Source organism: Lepisma saccharinum, chromosome 14 (assembly GCF_977018435.1).
Source record: "Lepisma saccharinum chromosome 14, izLepSacc3.1, whole genome shotgun sequence".
NCBI classification, from domain to species: Eukaryota; Metazoa; Arthropoda; class Insecta; order Zygentoma; family Lepismatidae; genus Lepisma; species Lepisma saccharinum.
Window position 1 is genome coordinate 45,665,861 of NC_139242.1, and position 15,638 is coordinate 45,681,498.

The 15,638-nt window shown below is 39.7% G+C and overlaps 1 protein-coding gene across 1 annotated transcript in view; it reads left to right on the plus strand.

Moving 5' to 3' along the window:
- Pms2 (mismatch repair endonuclease PMS2) overlaps positions 1-15,638 on the plus strand; it is a 57,019-nt gene that overhangs the window by 20,887 nt on the left and 20,494 nt on the right. Inside the window, exons 4-8 of the mRNA XM_083135513.1 lie at positions 809-1,014; positions 6,077-6,216; positions 6,672-6,777; positions 13,315-13,506; positions 13,881-14,045. Of these exons, the coding sequence (XP_082991639.1) occupies positions 809-1,014; positions 6,077-6,216; positions 6,672-6,777; positions 13,315-13,506; positions 13,881-14,045 (809 nt within the window). The remainder of the gene's footprint in view (positions 1-808; positions 1,015-6,076; positions 6,217-6,671; positions 6,778-13,314; positions 13,507-13,880; positions 14,046-15,638) is intronic.

Sequence of the window (15,638 nt, forward strand, 5' to 3'; positions counted from 1 at the left end):
TGTTTGGTACATTTGAGAAGAATGTGTCGATTTAAATTTCCTCACACAGAGGTTTATCATCCGTGTTGGGAGATAATGACAGTGTTTTACCAAATGTTTTTATCTTTTTGAGAAGAGCAGACCTTTTACACTGTTTCTGAGGAAGTCTTGAGACTATCCTTACCTTTTTTATTTTTGTATCTGTCCTGTGGAAGTCCCTTTACAACTTACATTTTTAATCTTTCTCAAGGGAATCTTTATGCCCTTTTTAATTTTAAGGTAAGGTTTTTAGATAAGGGTATTTATTTTCCCGTATACTTGGAAGGGTGCAAAATGGCCACATGTGCCTAAGCACCCCAAAATTTTAAATCAATCAGCTAGTCTGTCCCTTCTCTAATAACAATGGTGATGTTATTGCTATGAGGGGAGATGGAGGCTATTTGTAAAAAATAAAATAAAACAGTATTGAATTGTGTATTCACTACTCTGGAAAAAAAATTGAAGATTTTTGGAAATCTCAGGGAACATACATTTCAAGTTCATATGGGAACCCTAATACAGTAGATGAAGACCATTCCTGCAGTCATTGAAGGACATCCTGCATAGCTCAGTGTTACGTGTCCACAGGAATCTTGGTGATTTCCTCATGGTTCGGCCTGCTACAACTGAGAAATCGTCAGACTCCTGTGGACATGTTATGTCAATCTATAGAGGCATATTTTTCTCTGTTGTGTGCATTTGAAACCATGCATTAATGTGAAATATTGTATGAGGTTTTGCAAGTGCATCCACAATTTCTGCTGAAACATTTCCTTTTATTTTGCTGCAGGCTTGAAGCACCACACTTCTAAGCTCAGTGACTTTGAGGACTTGGTGAGCGTGAACACATTTGGTTTTCGAGGAGAGGCGTTGAGTTCCCTGTGTGCCTTAAGCAAGATGACAGTGGTAACGTGTCACAAAATGGCTACCTGTGGCTCTCACTTAGAATTCAATAACAATGGAATTTTAGAATCAGTTACTCCATGTGCAAGACAAGTAAGTATATGCAACCTATAATTTATATCAGGTTTGGGGTAGACAATACATTGGCTTGAATGCAACACATTAGGAAATATAACAAGAAATGCAATGCTAACTTTCACCTACTGCTAAAGTATCAAAATAGTGAATAGATTATTCTTGGGAAGACAAGAGTTGCAAGCTGTCTACATTTGTCACTTTTGTAGGCATGTACAGGGTGTCCAAGAAGTTCCAATACCACTAGATTATATTGCATAGTACATAACTCTCCTATACATATAAATATATATGACTTTTATTTATTATAACATACATCTATTTATTTACATTTTAACATACTTGTGCACTTTACATTACGTTACAGTACATTGTTGTGTTGTCGTTTATGCACCCACATACATGTTACTAGCTGTTCCTCAGAACCGTAAACTCATTTTATAAAAAAGGCATGTGCGACTTACTCACGTTGTTACAATACAATATAAGTACTTAAATAAAAACTATAAAAATGATTACTTACGGTTCTTGAGTATATGTTTTTAGAAAAAACAACATTTCGAGATGCAACTGGTCTCTTCCAGATAAAGTATAAATACAGACAGTGATCCCATATTTCAAAGAAGTTTCGGTGAAAATAGAAAAGGTGGCCAAGGAATATGGAATCAAATGTGGAATGAGAGCACCAAGAACAATCTGAAAATATTTTACTGAATATAAAAAGGATGGATAAAATGAGGAGAAAGAGGGGGAAAATGAAAATGGGGTGTATAAAATAAAATGTGAATGTAATAAGGAATATGTAGGGCAAACTGGAAGGAGTATTAAGATTAGATGGAAAGAGCATGATAAAGATAGAGAGGGAGCTCCAAGAACAGGGTTATCTGAACATGTAATTGAAGAAGGGCATAGAATCAGGAAAAGAGAGGTGGTCAAAATAGAAAATAAACCAATAAGTAGAAATGTGTATAAAGCGTCGTATATTTGTAAGGATAGAAGTAATAAATTGAACAGGGAGGATGGAAATGTAGACGAATTATAGATCCAGATGTTTAAGCGATGGGATAAGAGGAAGGAGGGGGGGATTGGTTTCCATGTCACTCCGGCCATAATCAACACGACCCGTGAGATCCAAGATTTCCAGTTTAAAATGACGTAGCAGTAGGGGAGGGGGAAAAGAGGGGAGAGCTGGTGGGGTCGGAAGTCTGGCAACTTCCGGCATTCGGCAAGAAGCTAAATCCATGTAGACAATGTTGCTTGAGGTGGGGTTTTAATGTGTAATGGGAGACATGTTTTTATGGTCTTTTTTAGGTTTGAGGTTCTTGCTTGGCAATGTGAGAAAGTGAGTTTTTATGCACACAAAGGGCAGTTTTAACAAATACCTTACTATCACCTTATTCCTTGTTCTTTTGTGTAAATTGACGTAGGGATGAAGTAATTCCGATTGCCAAGAAGTGCACCTGAGGAAGAGACCATTTGCATCTCTAAAGGTTGTGTTTTCTATAAAACATGTACTCACGAACCGTAAGTAATCATTTTTATAGTATTTTTTTTAAAGTTATTTTTTATAGTATTTTTTTAAGTACTTATATTGTACAGCACTGTAACTATGTCCGCTCACATCAGCCATGGTGCAACAACTAATACACAAATTCGAGAGAGCGTTTCTTATGACCTTCAGAGTAGGGATACCAACCACAAAATTAAATCATTCCCAAACAACTAAATACCGGCCAATTTTCAAGTCGCAACAGGATACGTGCAAGTAGTGTTATGGGGACTTATCGGACATTCTGTAGAAAGAAAGTATGTTGTATCTTCAATGAATCAAGAAAAGATCTGTTTTTGTTTTGTACTGCACTACCAAACTTAACCCTTGCAACAGTTCAGCAGTGGGGGATGGGTAACTTTATGATGTGATAAGTTTATCGTCTTCCTGACCTTCATGGTTCAAGGGCGATGGGATGGCAGATGTTGATTGGCCAGAAGGTGATATACAGGGTGGCTCAATAAGTCACTTAACACCCCCAGTACAAGGCCACTGCGGCATGGGACGTGAAAATGGCGATGACCAATCGTTATCAGGCCAAGGGGGAACCACATTGACGTCACCCGCATGGTCGGCAGCCATCTTGATCTCCGCCATCTTGAATTCAACTTCAGAAATTTAAATGGGAAGGGGGTCGTGCGACATATCAAAATGGGCTAGAATTTCACCAGGAAAACAACTGTGACATTTGTTTTCACCTAACTTTAAATTTAAGGACGATTTCCGCATGGGAGAGTGACACGTCCTTTCCTTTTTGCTTAAATGTTTATTGTTCAAATAATCGTTAGTATGTGATTATGTGGTATTTATTGTTAGACCAATCACTGAAAATGTCCGGATATTGACTTATCGGTATGTACATATCTTGTAGTATTGGTTGGCATGGGAATTACGATTGTGTTTTGTCTTTACATAAAAGTTTAAAAGAGTGATGATGTGAATTGATCGTGTCAAGAGTAGAATATTTCCTTTTTCACTGATCTGAATGAAAATGCCACTAACACGTGAGGAACGGATTGCCATCATATTGATGTCAGGGGAGAGAAGTACGCGTGACATTGCCGCAGACTTCAATAACCACAATCCTGCAAGACAACCGGTGTCACATGTGGCCGTCAGCTAGTTGCTGGCAAAGTTCCAAGATACTGGATCTGTGGATGACAAGCCGCGACATGGACGTCCAAAAACAGCCACGGATGAGGGTACTGCTGTAGCGGTGTTGGCATCATTTGCAAAGTACCCAACCCATAGCACACGGAGACTGGCGCTGGAAAGCGGTGTCAGCAGGGGTTCAATTCAAAGGATTGTACGTGACCACCACTAGTATCCGTATAAGATACAGCTGCAGCAGCACCTTAGTGAGGATGATCCAGACAGGCGTTTGCAGTTTTGTGAGTGGGCTATAGCACAACTGCAACGTGACCCTGCCGTCGGTAGCAAGATTCTGTTCAGTGATGAGGCTAATTTTTGTGTGTCGGGAGAGGTGAATAAGCAAAATCTGTGGTACTGGTCACCCGAAAATCCACATTGGACAGATCCCAGCAAGGTGACGGGAGGCGGGAAGCTAATGGTGTGGTACTTGGGGTTCCCGACTTGTTGGTCCATTTTTCATTGAGGGCAACTTAAATGCAGAGGGCTACTTGCTTCTGCTATGGGAGCAGATCTTACCATCCTTACTGTCCGAGGATGGGAGCTATCCTGAATGGTTCCAGCAAGATGGTGCTCCACCGCACTATGGGATGATAGTCCGTCAGTACCTGGATAAACAATTCCCTCACCACTGGATTGGTCGCCGAGGGACTGTGGAATGGCCTGCACGCTCACCTGACCTGACACCATTGGACTTTTACCTCTGGGGACACCTGAAAGCCATGGTGTATGCTACGAAAATCAGAGATCTGGCCCACTTGCGCACACGCATTGTGGATGCCTGTACTGCAATAACTCCTGAGGTTCTTTAGAATGTGGTAAGGTCATGGGAGAGACGATTACACGTGTGTGTTGCACAAGAGGGACGTCACATTGAGCATGTGTTATAACTTTGTGGTATTGTTAACTTTGCAACAATTAAAGTTAGGTGAAAACAAATGTCACAGTTGTTTTCCTGGTGAAATTCTAGCCCATTTTGATATGTCGCCCGACCCCCTTCCCATTTAAATTTCTGAAGTTGAATTCAAGATAGCGGACATCAAGATGGCTGCTGACCATGTGGGTGACGTCAATGTGGTTCCCCCTTGGTCAGGCAACGATTGGTCATCGCCATTTTCACGTTCCATGCCACAGTGGCCTTGTACTGGGGGTGTTAAGTGACTTATTGAGCCATAACTTTGTGGTATTGTTAACTCTGCAACAATTAAAGTTAGGTGAAAACAAATGTCACAGTTGTTTTCCTGGTGAAATTCTATCCCATTTTGATATGTCGCACGACCCACTTCCCATTTAAATTTCTGAAGTTGAATTCAAGATTGCAGACATCAAGATGGCTGCCGACCATGCGGGTGACGTCAATGTGGTTCCCCCTTGGCCTGATAACGATTGGTCATCGCCATTTTCACGTCCCATGCCGCAGTGGCCTTGTACTGGGGGTGGTAAGTGACTTATTGAGCCACCCTGTATGGTTGTGGGTAGAGCCTTACTCATCTCGATCCTAAAATCTAATTCTGTTTTTTCATCTCATGAACTGTAGATTACACATTTCACATGCCTCGTAAATTTAACTACGAAGATATTTGTGTGTGTTGAGGCTGGTCACACATTATCTCAAAAGGGGAACTTACAGGATATAATATGTAAATATTAAAAAGCAGTTATTTAATAACAAAATTTACTTTTGTTGAACAATGTTATTTCAATATTTATATAAAGTTGTGCATTATATGTTATTCCAAGGATTAGCATTCAATGTTAACTGGACATAATCCATTGTCTAGTACTTTTAACTATGTTTATTCTAACACTATGTTTTGAGAGAGCACCTCTTCTCTTGTCTTCAGGTGAAAAAAATCTTTTTGATGGCAAAAAATTGAGTAAGTAGGTGTGAGAAACTTTCAGTCTATAAATGGCATAGTTGAAGAAATGGTAAGGAAGGTAGTAATAGATGTTTTTGCCTGGCAAAAAATATATTTCTTCACCTGAAGATGAGAAAGAGGTGATCTCTTGAAATGTAGTGTTAGAGTAAATACAGTTAAAAGTACTAGACAATGGATTATGTCCAATTAACATTGCATACTATAATAGAACCACTATCGCTAACATTCAGATAATTATTATCCCAAGGATATTTGCATTTTTTTGCTGGTGTCTGCATTTTTCAAGTACCTCAGGATATACTGTCAGCAGAATAATATCTGTTGCTTTGATAATTAAGTGCACATTTGATGTTTCCAACCAATATGAAGATCACCTTGACTTTTTATGTAGTGCAAATATAATGTATTTACTACAAATAAGGATGAATGGTGTGGCAATTAATTGAAACTCTTAAGTCATTGTTGTATTGCAGTTTAAGATAGTATCTCTGTTTCATTTCAGGTGGGAACTACCGTATCTTTGAGGAATCTTTTTAGTACTCTTCCAGTCAGGCAAAAAGAATTTCTGAAAAATCTGAAGCGTGAATTCACCAGCATGTTACAGTTATTGTATTCTTATTGCCTGGTGGCTGTAGGTGTCAAGTAAGTGAAAACTATCTAAATTAGTTTATGCATTTTCATAATTCCCATGAAATTTCAACTCTGTGAAACTGCTTGTAAGCATATTACATAATGTATGAAAATACTCAGATTCTTGAAAAGCATCTAGCCACATATATTGTTAAGCTTTAGAACTCACGTCTCAAGTTCCCAGGAGGAGATATAATGAAGTATGTAAAGTATATAACTGTTAATACCTGTCCACGTGCGATTCGACATATTTTGATAGGGATTTTATTACTATCTAATTTTGTTTATAAATTGATTATATATGAAAAGGAACCTGGGCATGGGTGTTACTTTTATGTTTGAATTCGAACTGAACTTTCTGACTCCAGCACCACTAATCCATCTTACATTTATACCCATTCAGATAAATGAATGTTTCTTTGTGGATTAGTGCTGTACTGTAAATTATCATCTTCCCTTTATTTCAGGATTACTTGTTTCAACCAAACAAAGAAGTGTGCAAGAACAATCGTATCTACAAATGGAGACAAATTGGTTCGAGAAAATATTGCATGCGTTTTTGGACCAAAGCAGGTATGTATTTGTTTCTTCTCAAATGTGTATGTGAGTGAGTTTTTTAAGTCCACTTTGTTCACAGTAAGGCTAATCGGGACTTCACATATAGAGTTAAACCCCAATTTTACGTTTTTCAGGGGCCTGTAAATAAAAAACGTAAAATGCGGGAAACTTAAAACGTGGGAAAGCATAAGGGAAGGGTGAAACTCAAGTGTTGGTAAGAAAGGACTACACAATCGAGTTTTTAGAGGATATATTGTGTCAAAAATTATTTAACAATGGGAAAGAAGTATGATAATGAATTTCTAAGGAAAAGAAGAAAGTCATGTTGTGAAAGTCAATGACGAATGAATGGAACGCACTTTCGAGGGTAGGGATGGTGGATAACTGCTTGTCACTGCCCCTTATTAGGTTCAGTTTATGCATCTGATTGTGTGGGATCTCCATTTACACTGTAAACTGGTAATTAGTTTCTATTTTTAGAAGTCCCAGGTAATTGGAGGGGAGGGGGTTAATCATTTATAGCTGGGCGCCAAGCATCTTTATATACTGTAATCAAAGTGTCCTGAAGACATGCAGAATGGTTGAGATTCCACTTTGAGCTGCATATGTATCCAGTCCCTGGCTTAGACGTCGCAATAAATTATCAGTGACGCATGCAGGATTTTCTAAAGGGAGGATGGGGTTATGTATACTTTTTATAGTAGTCAGTCCTCACTTTGCTGGGTTTTTTTTTATTTAATAATACTGGCCAGAGGGAGGGGACTTATGACCCCCATTAACCCCTTTTGGGCATGCCACTGATTGTTATTTACATCCATGTTAATCGACGATTTATTATTGGATCCAGAAGTCTTTCGGAGGGCAAACACCCTTCCACCAATAGTTTCCCCGTAAATAACGTGTTTCCTTTTTTTTTCCTTTCTTTTTTGTCTGCCCGTCAACGTTTAATATTGCGTGATTTATTTTCAGCATGTGAATCATTCCGATAATAAGGGACGATTATATTATTCTTAGCATCATGTGCATTTCCTTCCTGCACTGCTCTGTTTGTTCAAGGTGTTTATCAGATGGAAGAACAAAAAAAAGAAAATAGCTTGTCTTTTTTTTTTTTTTTTAACTCCTCACATGAAGCCTCAAGACAATGAAACATTGGTGCCTGTAGCTAGCTGCTCACAGACACCCCTCCAACGGGTTTGTAATGGGAGGAAGGAAAAGGGGGAGACAAACAGGTGGTGGAGTGATATCAGTGCAGTTGAACAAGTCCTTATCAGAAGTGTGCTCTCATTCCGGACCAAGTTGCAGAAAGAAGGAAAGAAAGATGGAGGGGGCAAGAGAAATATCACTGATTAGATGCTCTCCCATGCTGTCATGTCAATGCTTCCGACATATGAGCAACATATAGCAAGATATCTGACTCGGGGCATTAAAGAAAGAGAAAAGGGTTGAATCTTTCAATTACTGCATAACTGTGCACAGTGGCAGATTAATGAGCTCCTGTGGAGGGAAGATGGCTTTTTTTTTCTTTTTACTGGCCGTACGTTATGTTCGTTGAATGTGCATATTCAGGTTCAAAAGCAACAACAATATATTAGAAGTCAGAGGAAAGGAGACGGGAGATCACATATCGCCATTATGTTAATTGGTTAAGATGTCTTGGGTAAAGGGCTCTCACTTCCACATGAGCAAGAAATTCGGGGCAATAACGCTTGTGTTTAACAGAACTCCAAAACAAAGAACAAAGAAAAATTGTTGGATTTTTCCCCTCTCTTTTGTTGTCGCCGTGCCACGTAAGGTTTGGATTTCAATGCATTTACGACATCTACCGCTGTGGGTTGCAAGTTTGTAACAATAAGTAAGACTATTCTTTCGTTTGCGTTTCATGATATGAGAATTAAGATAAATACAGGGTAAGTCAAAATGATGGACCCGATTACAGAAATTTATTCTGTGAAATCTAATAAACATATGTTTTGTGAGACATGCGCTTCGAAAGGTTAACTTTCAAAGTTTAGTTTCCATGCAGTGTTTCCACTTTCTACCGCTAGGAGTCAGCAGCGAGCAGGAAAATTGTGTTGACTGGAGAACAGAGATCTTTCTGTGTGCTTGATTATCATGTGAACAAGTCTGTGATTAGTGTGCAGCGTCATTTCCGTACCAAATATCTGAGAGAACCATCTACGGTGAAGGCCATTCGTAAGTGGTATGAACATTTCAGAGATTCGGGCTGCATCTGTAAACGAAAATCGACTGGCCATCCGTCGACTGGGGCAGACACAGTGGAACGAGTGCGCACATGTTTCATGTGGACAGAAGTCCACCTACCGGGCAGCAAGAGAACTTCAACTTCCACAGAAAACTGTCTGGTGGGTTCTGCGGAAATGTTTACAAATGAAACCCTACTACTTGCAACTAGTTCAAGCCTTAAAAGACACTGATTATTATTTGCGCGCGACCTTCTGTGCTGATTTCGTCGCATTAATGGAAACGGATGGGTTCTCTGAGAGGTTAATTTACAGTGATGAAGCAACTTTTCACCTTTCAGTGAAAGTGAATAGACACAACGTAAGGATTTGGGGAACTGCTAACCCCCATGAATTTGTGGAACACGAACGGAATTCTCCCAAAGTGAATGCCTTTTGTGCCAATTCCCATGATAAAATTTATGGGGCCTTTTCCATGAACATACTGTGACAGGACTTGTTTTCCTTGATATGCTGCAACTATGGCTCCTTCCACAGCTTGCAGAGGATAGTGCAGATTTCATTCTCTAATTGGATGGTGCTCCTGCGCATTACCATGGGAGCATTCGGGACCATCTCAATGGGACATTGGAACAACGTTGGATAGGCCGTGCATCTCCGGAGGATCGACCTCTCCTTTATTGGCCACCTCGTTCCCCCGACTTGACCCCATGTGATTTCTTCATGTGGTGTTTTGTCAAGGATCATGTTTACGTACCATCACTTCCAACAACATTGGATGACCTGCGTGCCCACATCACAGCAGCCATTGCTGATTTTGACCGGCACATGCTACACAAGATTTGGCAGGAGATAGAGTATCGGCTTGATGTGTGCCGTGTTACGCAAGGTGCTCACATAGAACACTCGTGATTTGTTTGAAAAAAACTTTGACAGTTTACCTTTCTTAGCACATGTCTCACAATAACATTTGTTTATTATATTTCACAGAATAAATGTCTGAAATCTGGTCCATCATTTTGACTTACCCTGTACAATTTTGTGGTTGTTACAGAAAAGTGGTCATCTGACCCAATACATGTTTTTAAACCATAAACGAATATATTTGGGGGGGAGGGAGTGCAATTTCCCCCGAAAAAAAATTACTGCTTTTACATTAAAAATTATATTTTTTCTCCGAAAGTATCAGAAGCAAGTCTGCAATTCTTGCCACGAGAATGAAAAACATATCCAGCAATATGCAGGTTCCGTTTCAAACCATCACGTTCCAGCGTTGCCTACGTGGGGGCCTGGTGAAATTTAAATTTCATAAAAATATAGTTTTATTGAACTTTTGTCTTGTTCTTCTACTTGATAAATGAAATTAAGTTTATTCAACCATGGGCGTATTGTCTAGTGTGTACGGAAGAAAACGAGATAAAAGTTTCATAGTTTCAGAGAACAATTTTTGGAATTTTGAATTTCCCGTTAAAAAGCACAGCTTTTATATTAGAAAATATTTTTCTACGAAAGTATCATCAGTAACTGCACAATTCTTGCTACGAGAATGAAATACATATCAGGCAATACGCAGGAACTGTTTTGGACCCCCACGTCCTGGCGTGGCCTATGTGGGGGCCAGACGAAATTGAATTTTGTAAAGAAAAAATAAGATTATGAACTTTCGTCTTCTTCTTCTTCTATTTAGTTAGTGCAAATTGGATTTTTTCAACAATAGGCATGTAGCTGAGACTGTACTGAAAGAAACTAGCTATAATTTGTAACTCTAGCATTCATAGTTACGGAGATATAAATCTTCATTTAAAACCTTGTGCAATTTTAAACTTTCCACTGAAAACGCACTGGGCGTTTAAGGGCCTACCTTTACTGTGCACTAGCACCTTGCAATAACAAGTTGAAATTTTGACACACATTAGAGGAAGGTCTAATTATGTAGTGTATGCAACTTGGCTTGGATATCTCTTGTCCCTTTTGTGCTACACCATTTCAAAAATACACCATTTTCCTGTGATTTTTCAATTTCTTGCATATTCAACCACATATAATATGGATTGGGTGATATACCGAGTTGGGCAAATAAAAGTGGCCCGGAGAACAAAGTTCCATGGTACAAAGAAATACAGCAGAGGAAAGGAAATAGGGTACTAACCTGACTATAGCAGATGTTGAAAATGACCACCATTCATCTCTTGCCATTTTTGGGCCCTGGTCAGCAAGTTGTGGAAGGCAGATCGAAGCTGGACGGCTGGAAGTGCTGCAATCTCATCCCGAAATGTTCTGCTGCAGTTCTTGAAGACTATGAGGGTTGTTGCGATACACCTTAGACTTGAGGGTTCCCCATAAAAAGTAATCGCACACGTACAGATCAGGTGACCTGGGTGGCCAGCTAGGGCCGAGACCACACTGACCTATGTAACAACTCTGTCAGGCGTGAAGATTGTGTAAAGGTGCTCCAAGGTTCGGCCGGCTGTATGGGCAGTTGCTCCGTTCTGTTGGAAGTAACCGTAGGTCTTTTCCTCCTCAGTTAATGCTGCCACAAATGGATTCAAAATGTTGGCAATGTAACGCTCCGAATTCAGTGTCTGATGAAAGCAGATGGGACCAATAATGCTTCATGCAGACACTGCACACCAAACCCTAACCTTCTGCTCATGCAATGGTGTTTCGTGGAAATAATGCGGATTCTCCGCTGCCCAGAACCTGTGATTCTGTGAGTTGACATAACCACTTAGGTGAAACCAGGCTTCATCAGAAATAAAGAACAGATCCATGTCCAAGCCATGCATTGTTATCTCAGTGAACAGCCACTCACAAAACTCAAGGTGCTGAGGAGCATCTGCTGGTTTTAATGCATGAACAACAAACACTCGATAGGGATGCATGTGCAGGTCCAGGTGGAGTATTCGTCCGCATGATCGACGTGATATGGCGGTCTCTTGCGACAGGCATTGGGTTGATTTGGTAGGACTCTGAAGCATTTTCTGGTGCACTGCAGCCACATTTTCTGGTGTGCAGACACGTTTCGGAATGTTTTTGGACTTGTTCACAACGGATCCTGTCTGATGCCATTTTAGGACTAGGCGTTGCATGGCACTCTTCGTTGGCACTTTGACACCATTAAACTTCTCAGCAAGCAACTGACCACACTGTTTCCACGACTTTGTTTGCTCGTAACTTTCCACAACAAACACCCTCTGCTCCACTGTCAGTACCATCTTCCCCTTTGCACTGCTCCACTCACACTGACACAGCCCGCACTATGCTCTGAACCGGTTGTGAATTTGCCGATCCTACTCGTTTCATACACAGACTACTAATGCCATCTGGAGATAAGTTTTGGTACTGCTTACTCTTGCTGCCATTCGTCGAGATGAATGGTAGTAATTTTCAACATCTGCTATAGTCAGGTTAGTACCGTATTTCCTTTCCTCTGCTGTATTTCTTTGTACCATGGAACTTTGTTCTCCGGGCCACTTTTATTTGCCCCACCCGGTATATGGAGACCACATATACTGAGCTCACATCAGGGTTACTAGAAAAATTAATGCCACCTTCCTGGTTGGATTGCAGTTGTAACGGCAGGCACACAAAATATTCATTTTTTGACACGTAAGGTTTTTTAAGTCATATTTTGGGGTATTTTATTTGCTAACGTCAACAAGCTGAGGGTATTTTGATGCAATACATGTGTTCCTTGGTGAGAGGTTTGTTTGGTGTGTAAATATCACTAGGCTGTGATCAATAGTTCCAAAGTTATTGAGTCCTGAAGTTAGGTCTGAGGCTCATTTCTCATATTTGGATCACATTTTCTGTTGCGCACCACCTTCTTCCACAGGCTATAACTCTAGAACTATTTCTCGGAGGAACCTAACATTTGGAATACAAGCCTTCCAGACATGATTGAACCTTCATGCCAAATTTCATGCAAATCAAAAAACCATGACCTGGAAACTTTTCTGAAATTGGTCGATTTGACATGGAACGGCCCAATAATTAACATCTCTACGCTGGGAGAAACCAGGCAACATCGAAGTCTACTGTGTTTCAAAGGCAACAGATCCTGTTGCAGTAGCACTGGCAGAGACGATTCCACGCAGGTAAAACAGCGATAGCGAAAAATTAGGCGAGGCCAGGCCGGCTTGGTAGCTCAGTGGTTAGAGCAATGGCACGGTATGCCAGAGACCTGGGTTCGAGTCCTGGTCGAGCATTCATTTTTCGCTGAAAATTTCTACGTAGTACATCTCCTGTGTGTGCCTAAACTACAAGAATATCAGTGTTTGAAAGTATATCAAAGTGTTGTTGGCTCAACCCTATGGCTGTGCATTGACTCATGCAGTGATGTTTATTGTAGATTCAGTCTCTGGTGGAATTCGAAGAACACCAATTGACCGATTCAGTGAGAGAGGAGTTCAGCATACAGACCAATGTGGTTTATCCTTTCCGGGTTGAAGGTTTTGTGTCCTCCTGTCAGCATGGTAGCGGACGCAGTGCACCTGATAGGCAATTCTTCTACATCAATGGTCGACCTTGTGAACCAACCAAGGTAGAGTTATAAACATCCATAATTTTTCATTCGTAAATAATAACAACATTTTTCCATTACTATTGTCAGTTCACATAGCCCATTGGGACTGCTTATGGGGATAGCAATGATGAGCTAAGCTCGTTACTTCAGATTTGATTATAGAGATGGTGATTCATGAAACATCAATTATATGAGGGTTGTTTATAAAATTGCATTACTCTTAAATTTATATCTTCTGCATTTGCTACTCTTTAAAACTATTGAATGTTACGTATTCCTCATTATACCATAATAAAAACATATTTATGATACACTTTTAGCTGAACTTATACAGATTCTGAAACGCTAGAAGTTCATTTCTCATGTTACCATTGTAATACTTTCTCTTTTAGGTGATAAAAGTTGTGAATGAAGTTTACCACATGTTCAATCGTCATCAGTATCCTTTTGTACTCTTGAACATTAAGATAGATCGAACTGATGTTGATGTTAATGTGACCCCTGACAAGAGAAAAATATTTGTTGAGAATGAGAAATTGTTACTGGCTATAGTTAAGGTATGTTATATTTTGTTTTTGTATGTTAATTATACAGAGTGTCACTCTGAGTGTTTACACTCTTTGAATGTTCATTACAGGAACACTAATAACAGAAAGTGTGAACTTTTTTTGTCACGTACCTGATCATTGGCAGAATTTTAACGTCTGCAATGCTATGGACCAGGTGCACAGATCGACAAAGAGGATATGTGATTTTTGCAGGAAGAGAAGCGCAAGTAACCTCACTCGCATGTCACATGTCGTCAAGTGTCCGTGGCTGTGTGGCGTACACATCTTTCTTCCCAGTTCCCCACAGTTAGAAATCTAATTGTTTGTTTTAAATCAGGAGATCTTGGTGGATATTCGACACTTACGTTGCTCCAATGAAAAATTGCTCACCTCTGCCACTCTGTGTACACTAATACCTACCGCCTGGTGGGCTGTGGTGGAACTAAACACAACAAAATGAATACGTGCCCTCACATACACTTAACGTATTGCAGCTTCAAATACAAAATGTTCAGTCATGTAACTTTAATAGTTTCTCTGTTATATACGTTCAAAGAGAGTAAACACTATTTTGGGACACTCTGGATATGCTAAGTAGTAAATGTTTATACATAAAATTTTGGTGTAAAATAATTCAGGATATATAAAATCATTATCTTGCTCTCATTGCCAACCTGGTCCAATACATTGGTTGATGCTAGGGATAAATTATGCTTAGGGGCTGTAGTGGTCTAGTCAGTAAGGTGTCTGACTGCCACGTGAGAGACCTGCGGTCAGTAATCTGTGGTTGGAATTTTTCTGGCCTTGTCCCTGATCAAAGTGGCTCTATGGTTCACCCAACCTGAAATAAATGGGTACAGGAGGTGGCTGGGGCATGATGCTGATCACATCACTTCAAAAAAATGGCTGAGATCAAGAGTGTGAGGCACTACCTTCACGTCCCCCTTTATGCCTCATTACAGAATGCAATGTGCTTGGGGTACTTTATCTTACGAATGTGAATGAATACATTTAAAGGGATACAGGTTCTATTGCCAGTAGCAGCACATTACAGTGATTGGATCCCTCTTGAAACTATATGTCTATATGTGCATAAACTTTGTAAATGAAATATAGTATCAATGATTTCATTATCAGAAAGTATCTTTTTAAACTGATTTCATATATAGTTTCGAAATCCAAATATCCTGCAAAAATGTGAACAGTTTGTTTAATTCTGATGAAATTGTGCACCAATGATAGACTTGTTTAAAACTGTTTTTGTGTGTGTGTTTTAAATATTTCAACAATTTTAGTTGGGGAATGTGCGTTCTGTATAAATAGCCTTAAGTGCTGACACCAATTTCAATTTAGGAGGACCTGAACTAGCTATATACCGTATTTACACGTGTATAATGTGCGTTCGTGTATAATGCGCACCCTGGTTTTTGATGGGGAAAATTGACAAAAGAGATATCTCGTATATAATGCGCAGTATAATCCAGGTTCAAGAAATGGATTTCTTAGTTGTAGGTCATAAAACTGTTGCTATGCAGATCAAAATTGAATGACGTCCTACCTATTCAATAAATCACCTGTTGTGATTAGCTTATTTCAATTGCA